The sequence below is a fragment of the Primulina eburnea genome, chromosome 1 (genome assembly GCF_022965805.1).
Source record: "Primulina eburnea isolate SZY01 chromosome 1, ASM2296580v1, whole genome shotgun sequence".
NCBI lineage: Eukaryota > Viridiplantae > Streptophyta > Magnoliopsida > Lamiales > Gesneriaceae > Primulina > Primulina eburnea.
In genome coordinates this window covers 63680946-63704138 of record NC_133101.1, presented here as the reverse complement: position 1 = coordinate 63704138, position 23193 = coordinate 63680946, and the positions used below count along the sequence as shown (strand labels likewise).

The 23193-nt window shown below is 32.0% G+C and overlaps 2 protein-coding genes and 1 long non-coding RNA gene across 10 annotated transcripts; 2 read left to right on the top strand and 1 right to left on the bottom strand.

Annotated features, from left to right (window-relative positions):
- Positions 1–2920: 2920 nt before the first annotated feature.
- Positions 2921–7056, top strand: LOC140840436 (delta-aminolevulinic acid dehydratase, chloroplastic-like). Of its 4 annotated transcripts, XM_073207635.1 has the most exons (14): positions 2970–3009; positions 3157–3191; positions 3461–3784; positions 4181–4292; positions 4410–4483; positions 4570–4638; positions 4719–4802; positions 4912–4981; positions 5232–5287; positions 5416–5537; positions 5787–5858; positions 5961–6042; positions 6128–6205; positions 6695–7056. In XM_073207635.1, exons 1-14 carry the CDS (start codon positions 2985–2987, stop codon positions 6860–6862), a joined length of 1371 nt encoding a protein of 456 aa, XP_073063736.1. In that variant the 5' UTR covers positions 2970–2984; the 3' UTR covers positions 6863–7056. The 4 variants fall into 4 exon arrangements, with proteins under 4 accessions (XP_073063747.1, XP_073063742.1, XP_073063736.1 ...); XM_073207646.1 differs by lacking the exon at positions 3157–3191 and having other exon boundaries at positions 2921–3009; XM_073207641.1 differs by lacking the exon at positions 3157–3191 and having other exon boundaries at positions 2925–3084.
- Positions 7057–10449: 3393 nt separating this feature from the next.
- LOC140813977 (uncharacterized) lies at positions 10450–11537 on the bottom strand. Its single transcript, XR_012114047.1, has 3 exons — positions 11228–11537; positions 11006–11102; positions 10450–10832 (listed from the first exon to the last, which is right to left on the bottom strand). It is a non-coding gene; the product is annotated as an uncharacterized lncRNA (long non-coding RNA).
- A 7529-nt stretch (positions 11538–19066) lies between these two features.
- Positions 19067–23154, top strand: LOC140840468 (delta-aminolevulinic acid dehydratase, chloroplastic-like). Of its 5 annotated transcripts, none has more exons than XM_073207676.1 (13): positions 19067–19198; positions 19563–19886; positions 20301–20412; positions 20530–20603; positions 20690–20758; positions 20839–20922; positions 21032–21101; positions 21352–21407; positions 21536–21657; positions 21906–21977; positions 22079–22160; positions 22246–22323; positions 22793–23154. In XM_073207676.1, the coding sequence occupies exons 2-13, from the start codon at positions 19584–19586 to the stop codon at positions 22958–22960; spliced, it is 1290 nt and encodes a 429-aa protein (XP_073063777.1). In that variant the 5' UTR covers positions 19067–19198; positions 19563–19583; the 3' UTR covers positions 22961–23154. The 5 variants fall into 5 exon arrangements, with proteins under 5 accessions (XP_073063777.1, XP_073063783.1, XP_073063763.1 ...); XM_073207682.1 differs by having other exon boundaries at positions 19108–19123; XM_073207662.1 differs by having other exon boundaries at positions 19153–19293.
- Positions 23155–23193: the final 39 nt, after the last annotated feature.

Genomic DNA, 23193 nt, shown 5'->3' with positions numbered 1-23193 from the left:
CTACAGACTAATTAACTTGTGAAGTGATAACCAATTGAAAATTTCGATGAAAGATTGTTTAATACCTCATCCAATTAACACTCATTTTTTTTAATGAACATTTCTATGCCTTTACCAATGAAGTATGGTTTTACATCACAAATTATAGTCTCGAGTTCGAATGATTTTTATTCTTGTTATAGGAGTCTGAATCGACTAAGAATGAATTTAGAATGTACAATATATTTCTTAATGAATTTTATGATATACGTTGATACTTAGATCTATGGTACCATAGCATATTCAATGACTTTATCTATATAATTTACAGGACTATACAGAAAAACACAAGAGTCAATAAATTTCAAGCCACAAATTGACTCGTTGACACCTACTCTAACAGTCTAATAGTTGAGCTCGTCTCAGTGATAAATATAAATTTGAGCATGAACGACGAACATCATATCAAAATTTATATATATTCAAATTTGAATGATATCAATGTGTTAAAATGGAGATATATTAAAATTTTATTATAGCCTTTTTAATAATTGAATTGGATCGAAAATTTAGAAATACGCATGCATGTACGTTTTATGTGTATTATTTATATGCGAAATAATGAGAGCTTTAAAAGATTTTGACCAAGGGACAAAAATGGGACCATAAAATCAAACTTACGGATCCTTATATTGACCTATCTTTCCATCAATTAATTAAGCGTGATTTTCTATCATCAAGGTTACACTTATGTTTTGCAGAATAGTTCGAATTATTGTGTCCCACAAACTTTTTTTGGAAAAAGACATCAAAGAAATTAAATATAGAAAACTTTTAAATTTTTTTAGGAAACAAATCAAAAACAAAATCATGGATATGATAATAATAATAAGAGAGAAGATATAAATATGGATAATCCTAAAATCAAGCACATAATAGAATCTCTAAATCAAGAAACACTATACAAGTCCTAAATAAAAATTTCAAAATTCTTATTTCATTTCTATTTTTCATATTCTCAAATTTTCAAATTCCCAGTCGTGTTCCAGGTTTGGTTCTTCTTTCTCTAGGTAAGTTTTCTTGTCTCATCCATGTAATATTTCTTGTTTATGTTGCACGAGATATCTTGGTAAGTTCAATCTAAGCATAAATTTTTCTGAATTAATCTTGATATAACATACTGTTTTTATTCAATTATCTAATATAATTTGATTTTGTTACGATTATAATTACTAAATATTTAATAGACTGATTATTATTAGATTAAAAACGCTATAAACTATTTAAATATTTCATATTTTTTTATGTAATAATTTTTTATTGTTATCATATACTAAATATTGTTATCTATGCATGAATTTATATCGCATTCGATAATTTATTTTTTTGTTAATCTGTTGTGCAAGTGTCCGAATGTTTAGATATTTTTTCATATTTTATGTTTTCTTAACTAATAGATTATTTATTGATATTTTTCATATAAATTTTACTGTACTTATATTTTTTTTCATGTTCAAAACATTCGTTTTCGCCCCTCACCAATGATTTTTTCCACCTCCTTCCCTATGCACTTGTTTTTAATTACATAGATTATATTCCATTATCAATTATATTTCACTTCATTCGAATTTCTCACATTTTTTAAAAAATAAATAAATCTTACGAGATAATAAAAAAATAGCTGGCAGAAGTAATTTTTTCCTTATAATTGTTTTCTCCTGTATCTAAAAAAATTTATTAAAATACATTTGAAGTAAATTCTAAGTGGAAATAAACATTGCGATATGTTTCTTGGAATTCTAATCTCAAGTAAAATGTATACGTTAGTTTTATCAAGAGCCGTCAAAGTCCGCCAAATAAGCGGTTTGTGTTGACAATTTCTTAGCCCGTCACAACATGATACATATAACTAAAAATTGGCTTTGTCTTGTCCCATCCTACCAAATAAGTGGGTTGAATTGATAATTTCTCAACATGCTCAAATATTAGTAGTTATATTGTTAAAATGACCCAAAGTATTTTTCACGTAAATTTGACTTTCTTTGAAAGTAATATTGTTTTCTGGACCACCTATATAATTTAGAAATTTGCATGCTTGAGCTACGGGTCCCTTGCGAGGGGGATGCACACCCGATCCTCAATATATGAGCTCGAACCTAATTTGCATAAGAAAAGCAAGTAGTTCAAGCTCAATTCTGGCTAACTCAAATCCAAACATGAGTAATTAGACATACAACTTTCATATATATAACTATATCCTAAACGTAACAATATCATGTGATATATATATATATATATATATATATATATATATATGTATATATATATATATATATATTAGGCTAACATGTCTTATTCAATCTTTGATTTTATTGCAATCTTCTTTTTTAGGATAGTTAGCTAAATTAGATTATTCACAGTATATTCTTGTAATCCTCTCAATTAGGATAGCTTCCTATTTTAGATTTCTATTGGTGTATATATTGTTGTATCCTTCCACTAATGAAATAAAGGAATATACAATTTTCTGTAGTCATTTTTGTAGGTGTGCATCGACGTAACAGCTTATAAACCACGTCAACCAGGTAAATAATGCTTGACAAATCTTGTTTGACATACTCACCTAAGAAGATATTGGTAGATAATATAATATGTAATCAATAAGTCACAATTATACTTATTTCACAAACTTAGATAGTCGTCGTGACATATCACGTCATATTTATTCGACTTCAAACCGAAAAGTTCAGATCTTGCTCACAAATATTGGTTGTTTTTAAATAAAGTAAAAACAATTCCCATTTCGCAAAATATTGCAAAATGGGATTTTTTTTTTCAATTTACGGCTACAAACTTGATCCACGAGTTTTCTCCAACATTCCATAGTTTGAACTGTAGTCGTGATACTCCTTCAAAAATACTCCATAATTTCACGACTTTAACCATTACGTATATACGCTTTCAAAGAAAAGAACAGGAGGTAATTCCAAGCCACCGAAGCCGACATGCTTGTCAGGATAATTTCACCTGGTAACATTACAATAACTGAAATCCAATTGGATTTCTCTAGTGCTTCTTGGATAAGATTTCCGACGGGTTCTGCAGGTGGGGGGGGGGGGGGGGGGGGTTTTTTTTTTTCATTTTATAATTTTTTTTCTGGGTTTCATTTGATCTCAGATCATCTCAAAGACTTGATCTTTTTTTCTCAACCGGTAAATCTCTGATCTCCAAGTGAAATTGCTGAATCCTACAGAGGAATGGCTAGAAATTTGACATCATTTTTTTGTCCCAACTGATAATAATGTGTCCGATGCTACCTTTTATCGGATTTCCCGAATCCTTCACAAACTGTGTCGTTTTGTTCCAAGGTTTCGGTGTTGCTCCTCTATGTTTGAACCCAAAATTTCCTCTGTTTATACTTAGTTTTTGGTAGAGACATCACCCGCGTTTTTTGCTTCTTTTTCTTGCATACGTTGCATAGGTGCTTTGTGCTCACCCGGTTATGGCTTCAACAATGCTCAAGTCAGCGAATTGTAGCGCTATTGGAGCTGTGAAGCTTGATTACGTGGGTCTTAAGCCATTAAAATTGTCTTCGAATGTCCTGTGTGTGAGGCCTGGTTCGATAAAAAATGTGCCCCGGAAGCTGGCAATAGCGGCATGTGATAAAAGGGACAGTGTTCCCATCAAGACCAGAATGAGCGATCAGGAGTGCGAGGCTGCTGTCGTTGCAGGGTATATCCCAGTAGCACCTCCGATTCCACCAAAACCCGCTGCACCAGCTGGCACCCCGGTCGTGCCCTCACTTGTAGGTTCACATTTATGTTCATGGTCTTTGCAGTCGCTTAAATGATGGTTTACCGATCCGAATATATGATTACAAATATCATCTTAGTGTTTGCTTGCCTTGGTTATTAACTCCTCGAACAGAATGCATTTTTCCCCGCTTCAGTCATTTAGGTTCAAACATGCACATTTAATTATGATCTAATACTTTACGAGTTTAATCTAGAAATAAATGTGCATTTTGTTTGATACTGAATAATTTGCCTATGAGTTGCTTGGAACTTAGAATTTTTTAAATATGACATTTAGTTTGTGGTTCAGTAGTGATTTTGGTGGTATCTATATCAACAATTTAGCCATTCTATTCTTCATTTTCTAATTATTATGATCTATCTGTGCCATCATGATGTTTGTCCAGCCACTTCGTCGCCGACCTCGTCGGAACCGGAGGTCCCCAGCACTGAGGGCTGCATTCCAAGAAACTAGTTTAAGTCCCGCAAATCTGGTTTATCCTCTTTTCATTCATGAGGGTATGTTTTGGCTGATGTACAATTTGAAAAAATGAAAAACGAACTTTTGATTCCACTTTGTCATTTTCATATTTCATAGATGCTCTTCATATGTCCTTATTCTTACAAGATATGCAGGTGAGGAGGACACTCCAATTGGAGCAATGCCAGGATGTTATAGGCTTGGATGGCGACATGGACTTGTTGAAGAGGTAAACAACCATTATTTTGCTATTTATTTCTGTGCATGATTTAAGGCTTAAAATAGCTAGGCTCTGATAAAGGTCATAATTTACAGGTAGCTAAGGCACAAGATGTCGGTGTTAACAGCATCGTGCTCTTTCCAAAAGTTCCAGATGCTTTGAAGGTTCTTATTTGAAGTTTTGTCATATTGTGAATGTAGCTAAATTATAGTGGTTTATTTGATTTGATTGGATTCTACTGTAGTCCTCTTCAGGCGATGAATCTTACAATGAAAATGGGCTAGTTCCACGGACAATACGGCTGCTCAAAGACAAGTATCCTGATCTTGTATGCTATTCTTCTCAATGGGGTCATATATGTGTTTCTAATTATGGTATTTTTAAGTTAATTGAATCTTGATTCTTGTATGTGATAATTTTGAGATGTATATTTGTAGGTTGTCTACACTGATGTTTCTTTAGATCCATATTCTTCCGATGGGCATGATGGCATCGTTCGAGAAGATGGTAAGACATACTTATGTCAATTTGGTGCAGCTAGAATAGGTGTTTCAGGAAAACAATTAAGAACCCAGATTACAAGTATTATCAAAGATTGATTGATCATCAGAGACTTGAATATGATACTAATAACAGTTTTATGAATGTTACATTCTGTGCTGGCTATCATATTGATTACGGACAATGAACATAATTTGAGCATTTGAACAAGATAGAATGTCTTGAGTTACTTTTGAATTACTGCCATATATTGCAGGAGTTATTATGAATGACGAAACTGTGCGTCAGCTGTGTAAGCAGGCAGTTGCCCAGGTAATTTCAATTAAATTTTGAATTCTTTTTTGATATGTTTCTGAGTGATATATATGCTCTTTCTCTGGATTTTGTTATTGTTTTTGCTAAGTTTATAAACTTATCACCCGGTGAACTTCCATAAGTAGGCCAGGGCTGGAGCGGATGTGGTGAGTCCCAGTGATATGATGGATGGACGTGTTAGGGCGATTCGAGCGGCTCTTGATGCTGAAGGATTTCAGCATGTTTCCATTATGTCCTACACTGCCAAGTAATTACTCATTTTATCTACCTTCAGTCGTATTTATTGCTGGCCAACAACTAGTGCCACTATTGTTCCTTGTGGTTACTACCTATAGCCTTTGATGCAATTATTATATCTATTATTGGTACTTCTGCAGTTTTAACTTTCTTACATGACTTTTTGGAGATGCTAAATCACATAAAATACCTCAAGTATTCGTTCCTCCTAGCGTTTTTTGAGTTGATCCCAATTCTACAATGTTGACTCATTTTCCAGATATGCAAGTTCATTTTACGGTCCTTTTAGAGAGGCTTTGGATTCGAATCCACGTTTTGGAGACAAGAAAACGTATGTATCTTTTCATCTTAATTTTTAAATCTTGATTGCGTTTTTTTGTTTTGGAATTCACTAGCAATAACCTTACTTGCTTTTGCATGAATGCAAAAATAGCTATCAGATTAATCCTGCTAATCATAGAGAAGCAATGGTCGAAGCCATGGAGGATAAAGCTGAAGGAGCTGACATTCTTCTGGTTAGTATGGCTTTGTCCTTGATTTCTTTCAGAGTTTGCCTTTGTCTAAATTGATGAGCCCGTTTTAAATTTTACTTGATTGCAGGTGACGCCGGGGCAACCATACTTGGACATAATAAGTCTTTTAAGAAATTACTTGAATGTGCCAGTCGCTGCATATCAGGTAATGGTTAAAATGTTTCGAGTTCGCTAAAATTGGGGAAATGTATTTTGGCTGAAAAGTGGTGCCTTCGAGATGTTAGATGCAAGTTAAAAAGGAAAAGAGAGGTAAAAAAAGGTTCATGCTGACATATTATTGTGAGGCATGCGTGTTTTTGGCAAGGAGAAATTGGTTAAATAATTTCGATCAACTTTTTTTTTAAAAAAAGACCTCCTCAAGTGTATTTGAAATATACTTGAGGAGGTCATTTTCTTAAAAAAAAGAGTTGACCGAGGTTAAAAAATAAAATACTCTGATTTGGCAACATATTCCTTATCACAAGGAGTTTTTCTTTTAAATAGGCGAAGTTTGAATGGCACATGAAACTCAAATGAATTTCACCAATATTTTACTTCTAGTTGAGCATAAAATGAGATGAAAGGGTAAAGGGTTGCTCCCAATTTGTGATGTTCGAGTAAAATGAGTGACTTAGTTACCTTTTTTTGTACATAGGTTTCTGGTGAATACTCGATGATCAAGGCTGGAGGGATTCTTAAAATGATTGATGAGGAGAAAGTGATGATAGAATCTTTGTTATGTCTTCGTCGAGCTGGAGCAGATATCATTCTCACCTATTTTGCTCTCCAAGCAGCTAAATGCCTATGCGCGGAGAAGAGGTGAAGTCGTATGCTGTGTGGTCATGTGACACAGAAACAGTCGAATGCAATGCTTAAGTTATTCAAACGCGGCCGTAGTCGATCAGGCTGAACTGAATTTAGCAGTATGCTTTTTATTCGATATCTAATGGTTGTTTTGGCAAATTAACTTTCATCAAAACGGTTCGCTAAGAAATCGTATTGGTCTATGAATTATATCACTGCAAAACAAATACTTAGCAAAGAGTAGAAAAATAAAGATAGATCGACTTAGAAATGAATCGGGGTTCTGATCACGGAACTTCATTCAAATAAAAATAAAGTACACAGGCCATTCATCCAGTTATGAATTTTGCCTAAGCAGTAACGATAACAATGACATCTAATCATCTCCATCGTCGGTAAGAAATTTGCCAGTGCCAGGATTTATGGCTGCGAAGAAGAAGGCCACGTTGAAGAGAATAAGGGGTTTAATCTCGGTGATGGGAACTCCGGTTTCGATGTTCAACTGAGCCAAAGCCCCTTTGGCTTGATCTTCAGTCAAAGCATACACTTTCACTTGAGGGCCTTGGGCAGTCTGACCACCCGGTTCGCGATATCGTGGAACATTCGACTGCTAGAAAGAGGAAACAGGAACAACAGGTCTCATCATACTGGGGCCACCTCTAAATCCTGGTTGGGGTTGGGACGAAGACATACCCCTATTCGGACATACACGAGAGAAATGACCTTCTTGTCCACAATGATAACAAGTGTCAAACATACCTCGACACTGCTTGATAGTATGTTTGACTTCACAATAACTACAATAGAGAGCCATAACGGGACTCCCTCTCTGGGATCCACTCGAACTCGAAGAAGATGAAGAAGCAGAACCCGTCTTCTTGAACTTTCTGCCTCTTGGACGTAAGGTAGGCTGCTGAGCTGTCACTGGAGGTGGAGGAGTGTACTGAGGACCTCCTCGTTTTAGTCCAGCTTCGGCTGCCTTAGCTCGTTCAACTGCCTCTGCGTAGCTCGTAAGAAAACCAGAAATGACAAAAGTATATATAGCAGGATGCAATCCATTCACAAACCTGTTATATTTCGCTTTTGTATTTGCAGCTACGTGAGGTGCATACTTCAACAATGTAGAAAATTTCTAAGCATATTCTGCAACAGTCATCGTTCCCCGCTGCAGACTATTAAATTCATTCTCCTGAGCAGTGTAATAAGAAGGAGGAGAATACTGCTCCAAAAACTGGGCCTTGAAGACATCTCACGTGACTTCAATACCGACCTCTTTCAGTCCAATCTCAGCGGCTTCCCACCAAGATTTTGCTCGATCTTTCAACTGATAGAGAGCAAGTTTCATTCTCCGAGCCTTAGAATATTCAACAATATTAAACAGATGCTCGATATCCTTCAACCAGGCCTCTGCTCTTTCAGCACTCTCAGTGCCAAAGAAATTCGGTGGTTTCAGATCATGGAATCGAGCCATCACTAAATCCATGGACTTTTTCACTGTTAGTAAAATTAATGTGTTAGTCACGCCTACCGAATAGGCGGCGATATTTACTCCATATAATTGAGATTTCACGCCTCTTGAAGAGGCGTGATTAGAAAATTTTAAACGCCAGTTTTTGGACTTTTACACTGTCTTAATTATAATCTAGCGTGACTTTCTTTTGAACTTTTTCAATGTTAGTAAAATTAATGTGTTAATCACACCTACCGTGACTTATTTTTTTAAAAAAAATTTAAAAATAAATAAATCACACCTATCAAACTTATTTATTTTTATTAAAAAAATTTCAATTCATGTCACACCAATAAAGTAGGCGTGACATGAATTGAAATTATTAATATTTTATTTTTGTAACTTTTAATAATTTAATAAAATAAAGTAAGAAAAAAAAATTTGTAACATTAATGTATCAAGCCTACTAAATTATTTTTTTTTTAAATCATCTTAGTCGCGTCTACTCGATAAAAGTTACATAAAAATAAATTTTTTTATTAAAATTTAAAATAATATCACGCCTATTTAATAGGCGTGACATGAATTGAAATTTTTTTTAAAAAAACCTTAAATGTAAGTCACGACTTATTATTGCTGTATTTTAAAAAAAAAACCTGAGTTCTCGGTGAGTCTAATAAAGAAACGTACACATATATATATATTAAAAGTTACAAAAATACAATATTAATAATTTCGAACGTATTTTTATATTATATATTTTTCTTATAGAATAAATAAAATTGAAACTGATGTATTATGTGTACTAAATTGGCTTAAATTTTTTTTAAAAAGAAGGCAATGCAAAGTCACGCTGAATTGATAGACGTGACATGCATAACTTCGAATTCATTATAATATCATATATTTTTCTCTATAAATTGAATACTTCATTTCCTCATTCATCCATCCCTTTCATATTTTTTATCGATAAGTTTTCGTAAATGTTTGAATTTATTTTTTTAATTCCTGCAAATTTTTATTAATTTGATTTTTTTTGCAAGTAAATTTTTGTTCCAATGTATATTATGATATGTATACTAATATTAATTATTTATGCTAAATATTAAATTTATAATAAAATTATTATTTATGTTAGACTAATTTTGTTGTGTTATTTAATTTTTTTACAATTTTAATTATTACGTGATTTTTTAGTTATTATTAATTTTTGTAAAGAAATTTCAAAATCATTTATTATGATAAATTTTCATTATCATTATTATTTTTTTTAAAAATGTTTAAAAAATTTATGTTATATACTATTTTTTTCCAGTTATTATTATTTTTTATAATAATTATATAATTGTATATTTCGATAATAATAATTTTAAATTAGTTTTTTATGTATATTTTTGTTTCGCATTTAATATAAAAGATTATTTTTAAAATAAAAAATATAAATCACGTAGTTTTTTGTTTAAAAATAAAATATCACGTTTAATAATTTGATTTTTCAAAATTTTGAAAAAATACACTATCCCATATAATCATGAGATATAATAAAAGTTTTTTAATGGTTTATTGTATTTCCAATATGATTATAGAAATAGAAAACACGTCATCCGTCCCAAATACATAGATCGTATTTCCTTTATGATATATAGTTCGGTTTCTAAATTTAGCAGTACTTCTTATTTTTTTTGTACTAATAAACTCCTATTTGGAAATATGTGTGACAATTTCTTGAATGGATTAAATAAAAATAAAATATTTTTTTTCCCATTTATATTATAAAAACTAAACAAACCTATATAATTTGAGACAAACGAGTAAGTAACTTATTTATATAATCCAATTTCAAATCTCAAACTTTCACCCGTGATTGAACGACGAAGATAGAAATTTATGTGGGGTTCTGTAATGTACCATATATATATGCATTGTCCGAAATTTACTGCAGCAATTAATTAGAGAACCACCTACATAAAGTTTTACGTGTTTATAAATAAATAAATAAAACAGCAACAATTTAACCAACATTTTTATGTTTCTTTCACTTTGTATTCATATATATACACGTTAACAACTAGAGTACTCAAGAATTTTAAATAGGACGAAAAGGGCATTATTTTACAAAATTTTAGCCTAAAATCCATACATATGCTACACTGAAACTTTGAAGGACAAATTAAAGGGTGAAAACTGTTGTTTTTTTTTAATTATCGAACGTGAATTTGAAAAATATTCTTATATATGTTAAGTTATTATATATTAATATATCTTGTTCATCTTTATCCCTCTCCTTTTTAGAGACCACAAAAAAAAAATAATCATAAAAAGACGATCTACGAACATTGTGCCTCAAATTATGCTAACTCGTTTTACCTTTGACTGATTATGACTAGGTAAAATTATTATAGATACATTTATTTATCAGCGAACTATGTGTAATTCTTAATAATTTTCCAAAATTTAAGAATTTATTAGTATCAGATTATAAGTTCTGATATTAGATTATTATTACAGTGTCTTAAGAGAATTAAAGTGATCAAGCTAGCTGTGTATAACTTATCCAGATCCTATATCAGAAACTACAGTACCCCTCCAAACCAAGAACTTAAATTCATATCACATATACTTGTATAATCTGGGTTAATCTTAAAAGTAAAGAATGAAAATTAGAACATTCAAAAGGATTGAATTTTCTCACCTCTGGCTTTGAAGCAGTACTACTTGATAATGTTGGTGTTTCATATTCATTCTCTTCAATATCGAGTAACCCCAGATACTCCAGAGCCTTAATTATCTCCAGATTCAACGAATGTCACTGCAACATCGATATATTATATATTACAGCTAGGCGCTAGCTGATTCATATAAAATCCAATATCCATGCTTAATCGTAATCAGACAAACGTGTGTGTGCGTGCGTGTGTGTGTGTGTATACATACCTTGGTAAGAAGATACAGTGAGGAGCCTCTCCAAAAGCTTTCTATCTATCCGACTGTGATCAACAGCCAATACATGAAAACGATGCTCGATTTCTTGTTCAGTTTTTAGCTGAGCTTCTGAATTCTCCATTTGACGGGTTTTTCTTCTTTTTCCTTGTAATAATTAAGGTTAATTTCATGGAAGCCGCGGCAGCCCAGATATACGATCAGCAGGTATGTAATGTATGTATATTTGAGAGGATGGATGGAGTATAGATGTAGGGGATGCGGATTTAAACGGAGGATCGGAAACTAGCAAGTTGTGTTTGTGTAGTAAATATGAAGGAACACCATCATGTTAACCTATGTGGATCGAGTTTATTACTCATCGCTCCTGTTAAAAATTCTAAAAGGAATAAAAAAGATATTAATAGACTGATACATTTTTCATTTTCAAATTTCACCACTTAATTATTCTCTCTGGTAAGAGATTTCATGCCTGATTTTTTTAAAACATATGATCTAAAATTTTATTAACTTTACATATGATATTTTTTTGCAGGGGTTTTGATGCAGTTAGCACTCATTTTTATTGATTTAATTTAATATGACATACATACATACATATTACTTATTTTATGATATAGGATCCGAAGTGGTTCAGAAGATAATTTTTTCTATAATGGTACAAAACTTTCAAACAATGTCTTTTTTTTTTCTTTTTTTTTTTTGACATTGTCGATGTTTATATGAACTAACTTGAACATGTATATATAGGGAAAATTATAATTTTTGGTCATGTGTGGTTTTTTGCGATTTTGATTTTTTATGTTTTTAAATTTAAGTTTCAATAATGCTTTTATGTTTTTAAATTTAAGTTTCGAGTATGGTTTTTTGCGATTTTGATTTTTTATGTTTTTAAATTTATGTTTTTAATGCTTATACATTTTATAATATACAAAAAAAAGGGTTTGGTGTTAAAAAGAAAAAGAAAAGAAAGAATTGATCGCGAGTGATCTTTTCACACTAGATTCTCTTCAGACATTTTGTTGGTACAAAATCACATATATATAACATTTTATAATATACAAAAAAAAGGGTTTGGTGTTAAAAAGAAAAAGAAAAGAAAGAATTGATTAATGAGCGCAATTTTATAGGAAGGTTGGTTTTAATTTAATTAGCATCAAAACAAAAATTTCAAATATTTGATATACACAAAATATATTTCGTTAGGTTAATGTTTTTTTGTTAGTTTACGACCTAATATCGATCCAATTACATATTTTATGTCTTAAATTATCTTCGTTATCATCTCCAATTATACATAAAGGTTTTATCTTCTAGTCACTTGTGTGTGTCTATATATATATATATATATATATATATATATATATATATATATATATATATATATATATATATATATATTATAAATTGTATAATTGGGTCACATCAGATTTTAAAGAATGGTTACGACATCCGTCTCACATATCTTCGGCTCAATTTGCATTCGATGTGAATTTCAATAAATATATTTTTTTATTGATAAAAATATATGTATATTGATGGATATTACATTTATTTATATTTTTAATCATTTTGCAAATTTTGAGTTAAAATTTGTGTAAAATATTCAATTAAAATCTTACTATCAACATTAAACGATATCAGCAAATAAACTATTTATATGTATACCAATGGACGTATAATAAATTGCATTTGACCAAAATAATTTTGAAAAATCGTCAATTTTTATACTTTCGTTTTATAACTTGTACGTCAAAGTTGAATTATAACTATTTAACTTTGTTATTTGTTGAAAATGATCCCGATTTTCAGACCTTTAAAATATTTTGCCACACTAAATTCAAATCGCAACTCCAATAGAAAATATTAAAAAGCAATCAAACATTGAAAACAAGTTGGAATCAAGATTCTATGGTTGATTAAATAAAAATCTATGTACCATGATCTTGTTGCCCCATTTAATTAATTAATTTGTATAGATGTATACAATTTGATTTGGGAGGTCCTACTAGATTAGATAGATAACTTTAAAAAGTCATTAACTACGTTAATATGGTATTGTTTTCACACTTTGGCATTGTTTGGTACATGGAATAAGGGCGGGATTGATAAATAATCTCCCTTATCCCACGTTTGGTACATTTTTAAAAAACACATGATAAATAAATTTTGAGAAGGATAAAACATCCTTTGTAAGAGGTGTGATAATTTTAATGTAATGATAAAATACATTACAAATTATTTAATTACCCCCAATTTATAAAAATCCAAAACCCTATCTTCTCTCGTTTCATTTGTTTGCATCGATCCTTCAGTGCGGCTGGAGAAAACCCATCTTTCGAAGAGGCGTTCGTGCGAAGATCTGCACGATCTGAGGTGAGATTTGTGACTCATATTGTTTAGATGGTGCGAAGGCTTTTATATAAAGAATTGACAGTGTCTGCCTTCAATTAATTGTCAGTATTTTAAGTAAATTCAATAATAATCTCAATGCCTAAAATAATTAATATATAAATTTAGTTACTCGATAAATTATAGTTACGCAAAATAAATATTAAATACATTATTCAATTAAATATTTTATAGTAGAAGTAATAATATATTCGCAACTGAATTAGAAAAATTCACATTATTTGTGATTTACAAAGATATTATTTGATTAAAAATATTTGAAATTACTTATTATAATTACTTATTTCAATTTACGTATATCCATTTGTATTCACATTTCTTATACTGATTAAATAGCGATTATAATCAACATTCGACTAATCTCGGAAATTACAAATACAATAAAATCAGATTTTTATTATTATTATCATGAACAGATAATTTCGTTGTGTATAATTATATTCGCAAAAGGAAAATGAAATGATACGGCCTATGCTATGATGATATGATAATGTATCACATGAATTTGAACCGATCGATGGGTCGATGCATTCAATTTGATTTGTACCGAAATAGTGAGACATCAATTACTTGACAAGAAATTACATTAAATTATTGACTGAAATTGGTGACACCATTGATATTGATTGATTACAAACTATATATATATATATATATATATATATATATATATATATATAAAAGTTTGATATATTGTCTACCTATCATATCCACCTCAGTTCTCACTATATGATGAACATATTTAATAGATGAATGTCATCTCATTGGTAGACATTATGATGAACATATCTAATAGATGAATGTCATCTCATTAGTAGACACAGTAGATAAACAACGAATCAAAACTATATATATATATATATATATATATATATATATATATATATATATATATATATATATATATATATATCCATGAAGAACTTATGATTGTGAATCAAATTAGTCTATTTAAAAAAGAGAATATTCATTTTTAAAAATAAATAATAATAATAATAATAATAAGAAGAAGCCCAAAAACGAGTGAGTCTTATGTGAGACCGTCTCACGGATCATAATCTGTGAGACGGGTCAACCCTACCCATATTCACAATAACAAGTAATACTCTTAGCATAAAAAGTAATACTTTTTCATGGGTGACCCAAATAAGAGATCCGTCTCACAGATACGATCCGTGAGACCGTCTCACACAAGTTTTTGCCAAAAACCTAACATATTATTTTTTTAACCCATGAGATTGCTATATATATATATCCATGAAGAACTTATGATTGTGAATCAAATTAGTCTATTTAAAAAAGAGAATATTCATTTTTAAAAAATAAATAATAATAATAATAAGAAGAAGAAGCCAAAAACCTAACATATTTTTTTTTTAACCCATGAGATTGCTTGTGAGCGTACGAAGAGAAGAGACATAGCTGATTGAGGATTGGATACGGAAGTTGAGAATCAAGTCTGAAATGTTTGATGTAGAGACAAGAAATAATAAAGGTATCTGTGTGAAACAAAGAAAGCACATTTCCATAATGAACATGTCTCACTCATCAAACTGCATAAGATATCAACACTCGTAGGTGAGAGGTGAATCCCCGACTATAATGCATCATATCCTATGTATGTTGAAACTACACCCAACCTCATCACCTAACGACCCTCATGGAGTCGGCAAACTAATCAAAGTGCAACACTAGTATTTATAGAGACTTCATGTTGCCCCAATCAAATAACAAATGATGTACAACTGTAACTACAGACTAATTAACTTGTGAAGTGATAACCACTTGAAAATTTTGATGAAGGATTGTTTAATACTTCATCCAATTAACACTCATTTGTATGAATGAACATCTCTATGTCTTTACCAATGAAGTATGGTTTTACATCACAAATTATAGTCTCGAGTTCGAATGATTTTTATTCTTGTTATAAGAGGCTGAATCGACTAAGAATGAATTTAGAATGTACAATATATTTCTTAATGAATTTTATGATATACGTTGATACTTAGATATATGGTACAATAGCATATTCAATGACTTTATCTATGCAATTTGCATGACTATACAGATAAACACAAGAGTCAATAAAGTTCAAATCACAAATTGACTCGTTGACACCTACTCTAACAATCTAATAGATGAGCTCATCTCAGTGATAAATTTAAATGTGAGCATGAACGATGAACATCATATCAAAATTTATATATATTCAAATTTGGATGATATCAATATGTTAAAATGGAGATATATTAAAATTTTATTATAGCCTTTTTCATAATTGAGTTGGATTGAAAATTTAGAAATATGCATGCATTAGGGGTGGGTACGGTACGATATACCGTACCGAAAATATCGGTATGGAATTTTTCCATACCGATACCGGAAATTCGGTATACCGAATTTTCGGTATGAAATAAGTTCATACAAGTATCGTACCGACACCGAAAATTTTGTCGGTATACCGAAAAATGTCGGTATACCGAACTAAAATTTTAAAAAATAATAATATATCGAAATACCGGAAAAAAAATTTCACACCGATACCGATACCGTATAGAAATGTTCGATATACCGATTTTTTTCGGTAAATTCGGTATTTTTTTCGACACGATATTTCGATATTTCGGTATTTTTTTCCCACCCCTACTTCCATGATGCATGTACGTTTTATGTGTATTTATATGCGAAATAATGAGAGCTTTAAAAGATTTTGACTAAGGGACAAAAATGGGACCATAAAATCAAACTTACGGATCCTTTTATTGACCTATCTTTTCCATCAAATTAATTAAGCGTGATTATCAAAGAAAAATGTTGCTCGTGGGCCTTCTATCATGGTTCATATCACCCTACCCCTGCGGGCACTGCCCTCATCAGATGATCAAAGGCCCAGATTTAAACACACATACACCCCATGAAGTGATCAAAGTCCTAAATTTAATCACCATATAAAATCAATGGCTGAGATCCTGTGTGGGCACTGTCCGCAGGGGTAGGGTCGAGTTAACCATGTATCATCAAGGTTACACTTATGTTTTTCAGAATATATATTTCGGATTAGAGTAAGTCTCATGTGAGACCGTCTCACGGATCACAATCTGTGAGACGGGTCAACTCGACCCATATTCACATTAAAAAGTAATACTCTTAGTGTAAAAGTTAATACCTTTTTATGGATTATCCAAATAAAGATCCGTCTCACAAAATACGACCCGTGAGACCGTCTCACACAAGTTTTTGCCTTCGGATTATTGTGTCCCACAAACTTTTTTTGGAAAAAGACATCAAAGAAAATATAGAAAACTTTTAAATTTTTTTAGGAAAAAAAACAAAAACAAAAACAAAATATAATGATGATAATAATAATAAGAGAGAAGAGATAAATATGGATAATCCTAAAATCAAGCACATAATAGAATCCCTAAATCAAGACACACTATACATGTTCTAAATCAAAATTTCAAAATTCTCATTTCATTTCTATTTTTCATATTCTGAAATTTTCAAATTCCCAGTCGTGTTCCAGCTTTGGTTCTTCTTTCGCTAGGTAAGTTTTCTTGTCTCATCCATGTAATATTTCTTGTTTATGTTGCACGAGATAAGTTCAATCTAAGCATAAATTTTTCTGAATTAATCTTGATATAACATACTGTTTTTTATTCAATTATCTAATTGAATTTGATTTTTTACGATTATAATTACTAAATATTTAATAGACTGATTATTATTAGATTAAAAACGCTATAAAATATTTAAATATTTCATATATTTTTTTATGTAATAATTTTTTATTGTTATCATATACTAAATATTGTTATCTATGCATGAATTTATATCGCATTCGATAATTTATTTTTTTGTTAATTTGTTGTGTAAGTGTCCGAATGTTTAGATATTTTTCATATTTTTATGTTTTCTTAACTAATAGATTATTTATTGATATTTTTCATATTGATTTTACTGTACTTATATTTTTTTCCATGTTCAAAACATTCGTTTTCGCCCCTCGCCAATGATTTTTTCCACCTCCTTCCCTATGCACTTGTTTTTAATTACATAGATTATATTCCATTATCAATTATATTTCACTTCATTCGAATTTCTCACATTTTTTTTAAAAAAATAAAGCTTACGAGATAATAAAAAAATAGCTCGCAGAAGTAATTTTTTCCTTATAATTGTTTTCTCCTGTATCTAAAAAAATTTATTAAAATACATTTGAAGTAAATTCTAAGTGGAAATAAACATTGCGATATGTTTCCTGGAATTCTAATCTCAAATAAAATGCATACGTTAGTTTTATTCAGAGCCGTCAAAGTCCATCAAATAAGCGGTTTGTGTTGACAATTTCTTAGCCCGTCACAACATGCTACATATAACTAAAAATTGGCTTTGTCTTGTCCCATCCTACCAAATAAGTGGGTTGAATTGATAATTTCTCAATATGTTCAAATATTAGTAGTTATATTGTTAAAATGGCCCAAAGTATTTTTCACGTAAATTTGACTTTCTTTGAAAGTAATATTGTTTTCTGGACCACCTATATAATTTAGAAATTTGCATGCTTGAGCTACGGGTCCCTTGCGAGGGGGATGCACACCCGATCCTCAATATATGAGCTCGAACCTAATTTGCATAAGAAAAGCAAGTAGTTCAAGCTCAATTCATGGCTAACTCAAATCCAAACATGAGTCACAGTATATTCTTGTAATCCTTTCATAACTATATACAACTTTCATATATATATATATATATATATATATATATATATATATATATATATATAAGGCTAACATATCTTATTCAATCTTTGATTTTATTGTAATCTTCTCTTTTAGGATAGTTAGCTAAATTAGATTATTCACAGTATATTCTTGTAATCCTCTCAATTAGGATAGCTTCCTATTTTAGATTTCTATTGGTGTATATATTGTTGTATCCTTCCCCTAATGAAATAAAGGAATATACAATTTTCTGTAGTCGTTTTTGTAGGTGTGCATCGACGCAACAGCTTATAAACCACGTCAACCAGGTAAATCATGCTTGACAAATCTTGTTTGACATACTCACCTAAGAAGATATTGATAGATAATATAATATGTAATCAATAAGTCACAATTATACTTATTTCACAAACTTAGATAGTCGTCGTGACATATCACGTCAAATTTATTTGACTTCAAACCGAAAAGTTCAGATCTTGCTCACAAATATAGGTTGTTTTTAAATAAAGTAAAAACAATTCCCATTTCGCAAAATATTGCAAAATGGGATTTTTTTTTCAATTTACGGCTACAAACTTGATCCACGAGTTTTCTCCAACATTCCATAGTTTGAACTGTAGTCGTGATACTCCTTCAAAAAAACTCCATAATTTCACGACTTTAACCATTACGTATATACGCTTTCAAAGAAAAGACAGGAGGTAATTCCAAGCCACCGAAGCCGACATACTTGTCAGGATAATTTCACCTGGTAACATTACAATAACTGAAATCCAATTGGATTTCTCTAGTGCTTCTTGGATAAGATTTCCAACGGGTTCTGCTGGTGGGGTTTTTTTTTTTTTTTCATTTTATAATTTTTTTTCTGGGTTTCATTTGATCTCAGATCATCTCAAAGACTTTATCTTTTTTTCTCAACCGGTAAATCTCTGATCTCCAAGTGAAATTGCTGAATCCTACAGAGGAATGGCTAGAAATTTGACATCATTTTTTTGTCCCAACTGATAATAATGTGTCCGATGCTACCTTTTATCGGATTTCCCGAATCCTTCACAAACTGTGTCGTTTTGTTCCAAGGTTTCGGTGTTGCTCCTCTATGTTTGAACCCAAAATTTCCTCTGTTTATACTTAGTTTTTGGTAGAGACATCACCCGCGTTTTTTGCTTCTTTTTCTTGCATACGTTTTATAGGTGCTTTGTGCTCATCCGGTTATGGCTTCAACAATGCTCAAGTCAGCGAATTGTAGCGCTATTGGAGCTGTGAAGCTTGATTACGTGGGTCTTAAGCCATTAAAATTGTCTTCGAATGTCCTGTGTGTGAGGCCTGGTTCGATAAAAAATGTGCCCCGGAAGCTGGCAATAGCGGCATGTGATAAAAGGGACAGTGTTCCCATCAAGACCGGAATGAGCGATCAGGAGTGCGAGACTGCTGTCGTTGCAGGGTATATCCCAGTAGCACCTCGGATTCCACCAAAACCCGCTGCACCAGCTGGCACCCCGGTCGTGCCCTCACTTGTAGGTTCACATTTATGTTCATGGTCTTTGCAGTCGCTTAAATGATGGTTTACCGATCCGAATATATGATTACAAATATCATCTTAGTGTTTGCTTGCCTTGGTTATTAACTCCTCGAACAGAATGCATTTTTCCCCGCTTCAGTCATTTAGGTTCAAACATGCATATTTAATTATGATCTAATACTTTACGAGTTTAATCTAGAAATAAATGTGCATTTTGTTTGATACTGAATAATTTGCCTATGAGTTGCTTGGAACTTAGAATTTTTTAAATATGACAAATCTTGAGATCTAGTCATTTAGTTTGTGGTTCAGTAGTGAATTTGGTGGTATCTATATCAACAATTTAGCCATTCTATTCTTCATTTTCTAATTATTATGATCTATCTGTGCCATCATGATGTTTGTCCAGCCACTTCGTCGCCGACCTCGTCGGAACCGGAGGTCCCCAGCACTGAGGGCTGCATTCCAAGAAACTAGTTTAAGTCCCGCAAATCTGGTTTATCCTCTTTTCATTCATGAGGGTATGTTTTGGCTGATGTACAGTTTGAAAAAATGAAAAAAGAACTTTTGATTCCACTTTGTCATTTTCATATTTCATAGATGCTCTTGATATGTCCTTATTCTTACAAGATATGCAGGTGAGGAAAACACTCCAATTGGAGCAATGCCAGGATGTTATAGGCTTGGATGGCGACATGGACTTGTTGAAGAGGTAAACAACCATTATTTTGCTATTTATTTCTGTGCATGATTTAAGGCTTAAAATAGCTAGGCTCTGATAAAGGTCATATTTTACAGGTAGCTAAGGCACAAGATGTCGGTGTTAACAGCATCTTGCTCTTTCCAAAAGTTCCAGATGCTTTGAAGGTTCTTATTTGAAGTTTTGTCATATTGTGAATGTAGCTAAATTATAGTGGTTTATTTGATTTGATTGGATTCTACTGTAGTCCTCTTCAGGCGGTGAAGCTTACAATGAAAATGGGCTAGTTCCACGGACAATACGGCTGCTCAAAGACAAGTATCCTGATCTTGTATGCTATTCTTCTCAATGGGGTCATATATGTGTTTCTAATTATGGTCTTTTTAAGTTAATTGAATCTTGATTCTTGTATGTGATAATTTTGAGATGTATATTTGTAGGTTGTCTACACTGATGTTTCTTTAGATCCATATTCTTCCGATGGGCATGATGGGATCGTTAGAGAAGATGGTAAGACATACTTATGTCAATTTGGTGCAGCTAGAATAGGTGTTTCAGGAAAACAATTAAGAACCCAGATTACAAGTATTATCAAAGATTGATTGATCATCAGAGACTTGAATATGATACTAATAACAGTTTTATGAATGTTACATTCTGTGCTGGCTATCATATTGATTACGGACAATGAACATAATTTGAGCATTTGAACAAGATAGAATGTCTTGAGTTACTTTTGAATTACTGCCATATATTGCAGGAGTTATTATGAATGACGAAACTGTGCGTCAGCTGTGTAAGCAGGCAGTTGCCCAGGTAATTTCAATTAAATTTTTAATTCTTTTTCGATATGTTTCTGAGTGATATATATGCTCTTTCTCTGGATTTTGTTATTGTTTTTGCTAAGTTTATAAACTTATCACCCGGTGAACTTCCATAAGTAGGCCAGGGCTGGAGCGGATGTGGTGAGTCCCAGTGATATGATGGATGGACGTGTTAGGGCGATTCGAGCGGCTCTTGATGCTGAAGGATTTCAGCATGTTTCCATTATGTCCTACACTGCCAAGTAATTACTCATTTTATCACCTTCAGTCGTATTTATTGCTGGCCAACAACAAGTGCCACTATTGTTCCTTGTGGCTACTACCTATAGCCTTTGATGCAATTATTATATCTATTATGCGTACTTCTGCAGTTTTAACTTTCTTACATGACTTTTTGGAGATGCTAAATCACATAAAATACCTCAAGTATTCGTTCCTCCTAGCGTTTTTTGAGTTGATCCCAATTCTACAATGTTGACTCATTTTCCAGATATGCAAGTTCATTTTACGGTCCTTTTAGAGAGGCTTTGGATTCGAATCCACGTTTTGGAGACAAGAAAACGTATGTATCTTTTCATCTTAATTTTAAATTTTGATTGCGCTTTTTTGTTTTGGAATTCACTAGCAATAACCTTACTTGCTTTTGCATGAATGCAAAAATAGCTATCAGATGAATCCTGCTAATGATAGAGAAGCATTGGCCGAAGCCATGGAGGATGAATTTGAAGGAGCTGACATTCTTCTGGTTAGTATGGCTTTGTCTTTAAGTTCTTTGAGAGTTTGCCTTTGTCTAAATTGATGAGCCCGTTTTAAATTTTACTTGATTGCAGGTGACGCCGGGTCAACCATACTTGGACATAATAAGGCGTTTAAGAAATTACTGTGATGTGCCAGTCGCTGCATATCAGGTAATGGTTAAAATGTTTTGAGTTCGCTAAAATTGGGGAAATGTATTTTGGCTGAGAAGTGGTGCCTTCGAGATGTTAGATGCAAGTTAAAAAGGAAAAGAGAGGGAAAAAAGGTTCATGATTACATATTATTGTGAGGCATGCGTGTTTTGGCAAGGAGAAATTGGTTAAATAACCTCGGTAAATGGCCTCCTCAAGTGTATTTGAAATATACTTGAAGAGGTCATTTTCTTAAAAAAGGTGTTGACCGAAGTTAAAAAATAAAATACTCCGTTTTGGGCAACATATTCCAAATCACAAGGAGTTCTTTTAAATAGGCGAAGTTTGAATGGCACATGAAACTCAAATGAATTTCACCAATGTTTTGCTTCTAGTTGAGCATAAAATGAGATGAAAGGGTAATGGGGTGCTCCCAATTTGTGATGTTCGAGTAAAATGAGTGACTTAGTTTACCTTTTTTTGTACATAGGTTTCTGGTGAATACTCGATGATCAAGGCTGGAGGGATTCTTAAAATGATTGATGAGGAGAAAGTGATGATGGAATCTCTGTTATGTCTTCGCCGAGCTGGAGCAGATATCATTCTCACTTATTTTGCTCTCCAAGCAGCTAAATGCCTGTGCGCAGAGAAGAGGTGAAGTCGTCTCGATACGGGCTGTGTGTTCATGTGAGACAGAAACACTCGAATGCAATGCTCAAGTCATTCAAACGCTGCGTGGTCGATCAGGCTGAACTGAATTTAGTAGTATGCTTTTTATTCGATTTCTAATGGTTGTTTTTGCAAATTAACTTTCATCAAACGGTTCGCGAAGAAATTATATTGGTCTTTGAATTATATGACTCCAAAACGAAAAATTAGCAAAGAGTAGAA

Excerpts from the sequence above, each read along its gene's own strand:
- LOC140840468 (XM_073207676.1), top strand. The coding sequence starts at position 19,584 with ATGGCTTCAACAATGCTCAAGTCAGCGAATTGTAGCGCTATTGGAGCT. Across the intron at positions 20,413-20,529 it reads TCCTCTTTTCATTCATGAGG|GTGAGGAAAACACTCCAATT; the intron begins GTATGTTTTGGC and ends CAAGATATGCAG. Across the intron at positions 21,658-21,905 it reads ATTATGTCCTACACTGCCAA|ATATGCAAGTTCATTTTACG; the intron begins GTAATTACTCAT and ends CTCATTTTCCAG.
- LOC140840436 (XM_073207635.1), top strand. The coding sequence starts at position 2,985 with ATGCTTGTCAGGATAATTTCACCTG. Across the intron at positions 3,010-3,156 it reads TGTCAGGATAATTTCACCTG|ATCATCTCAAAGACTTGATC; the intron begins GTAACATTACAA and ends ATTTGATCTCAG. Across the intron at positions 3,192-3,460 it reads TGATCTTTTTTTCTCAACCG|GTGCTTTGTGCTCACCCGGT; the intron begins GTAAATCTCTGA and ends TACGTTGCATAG.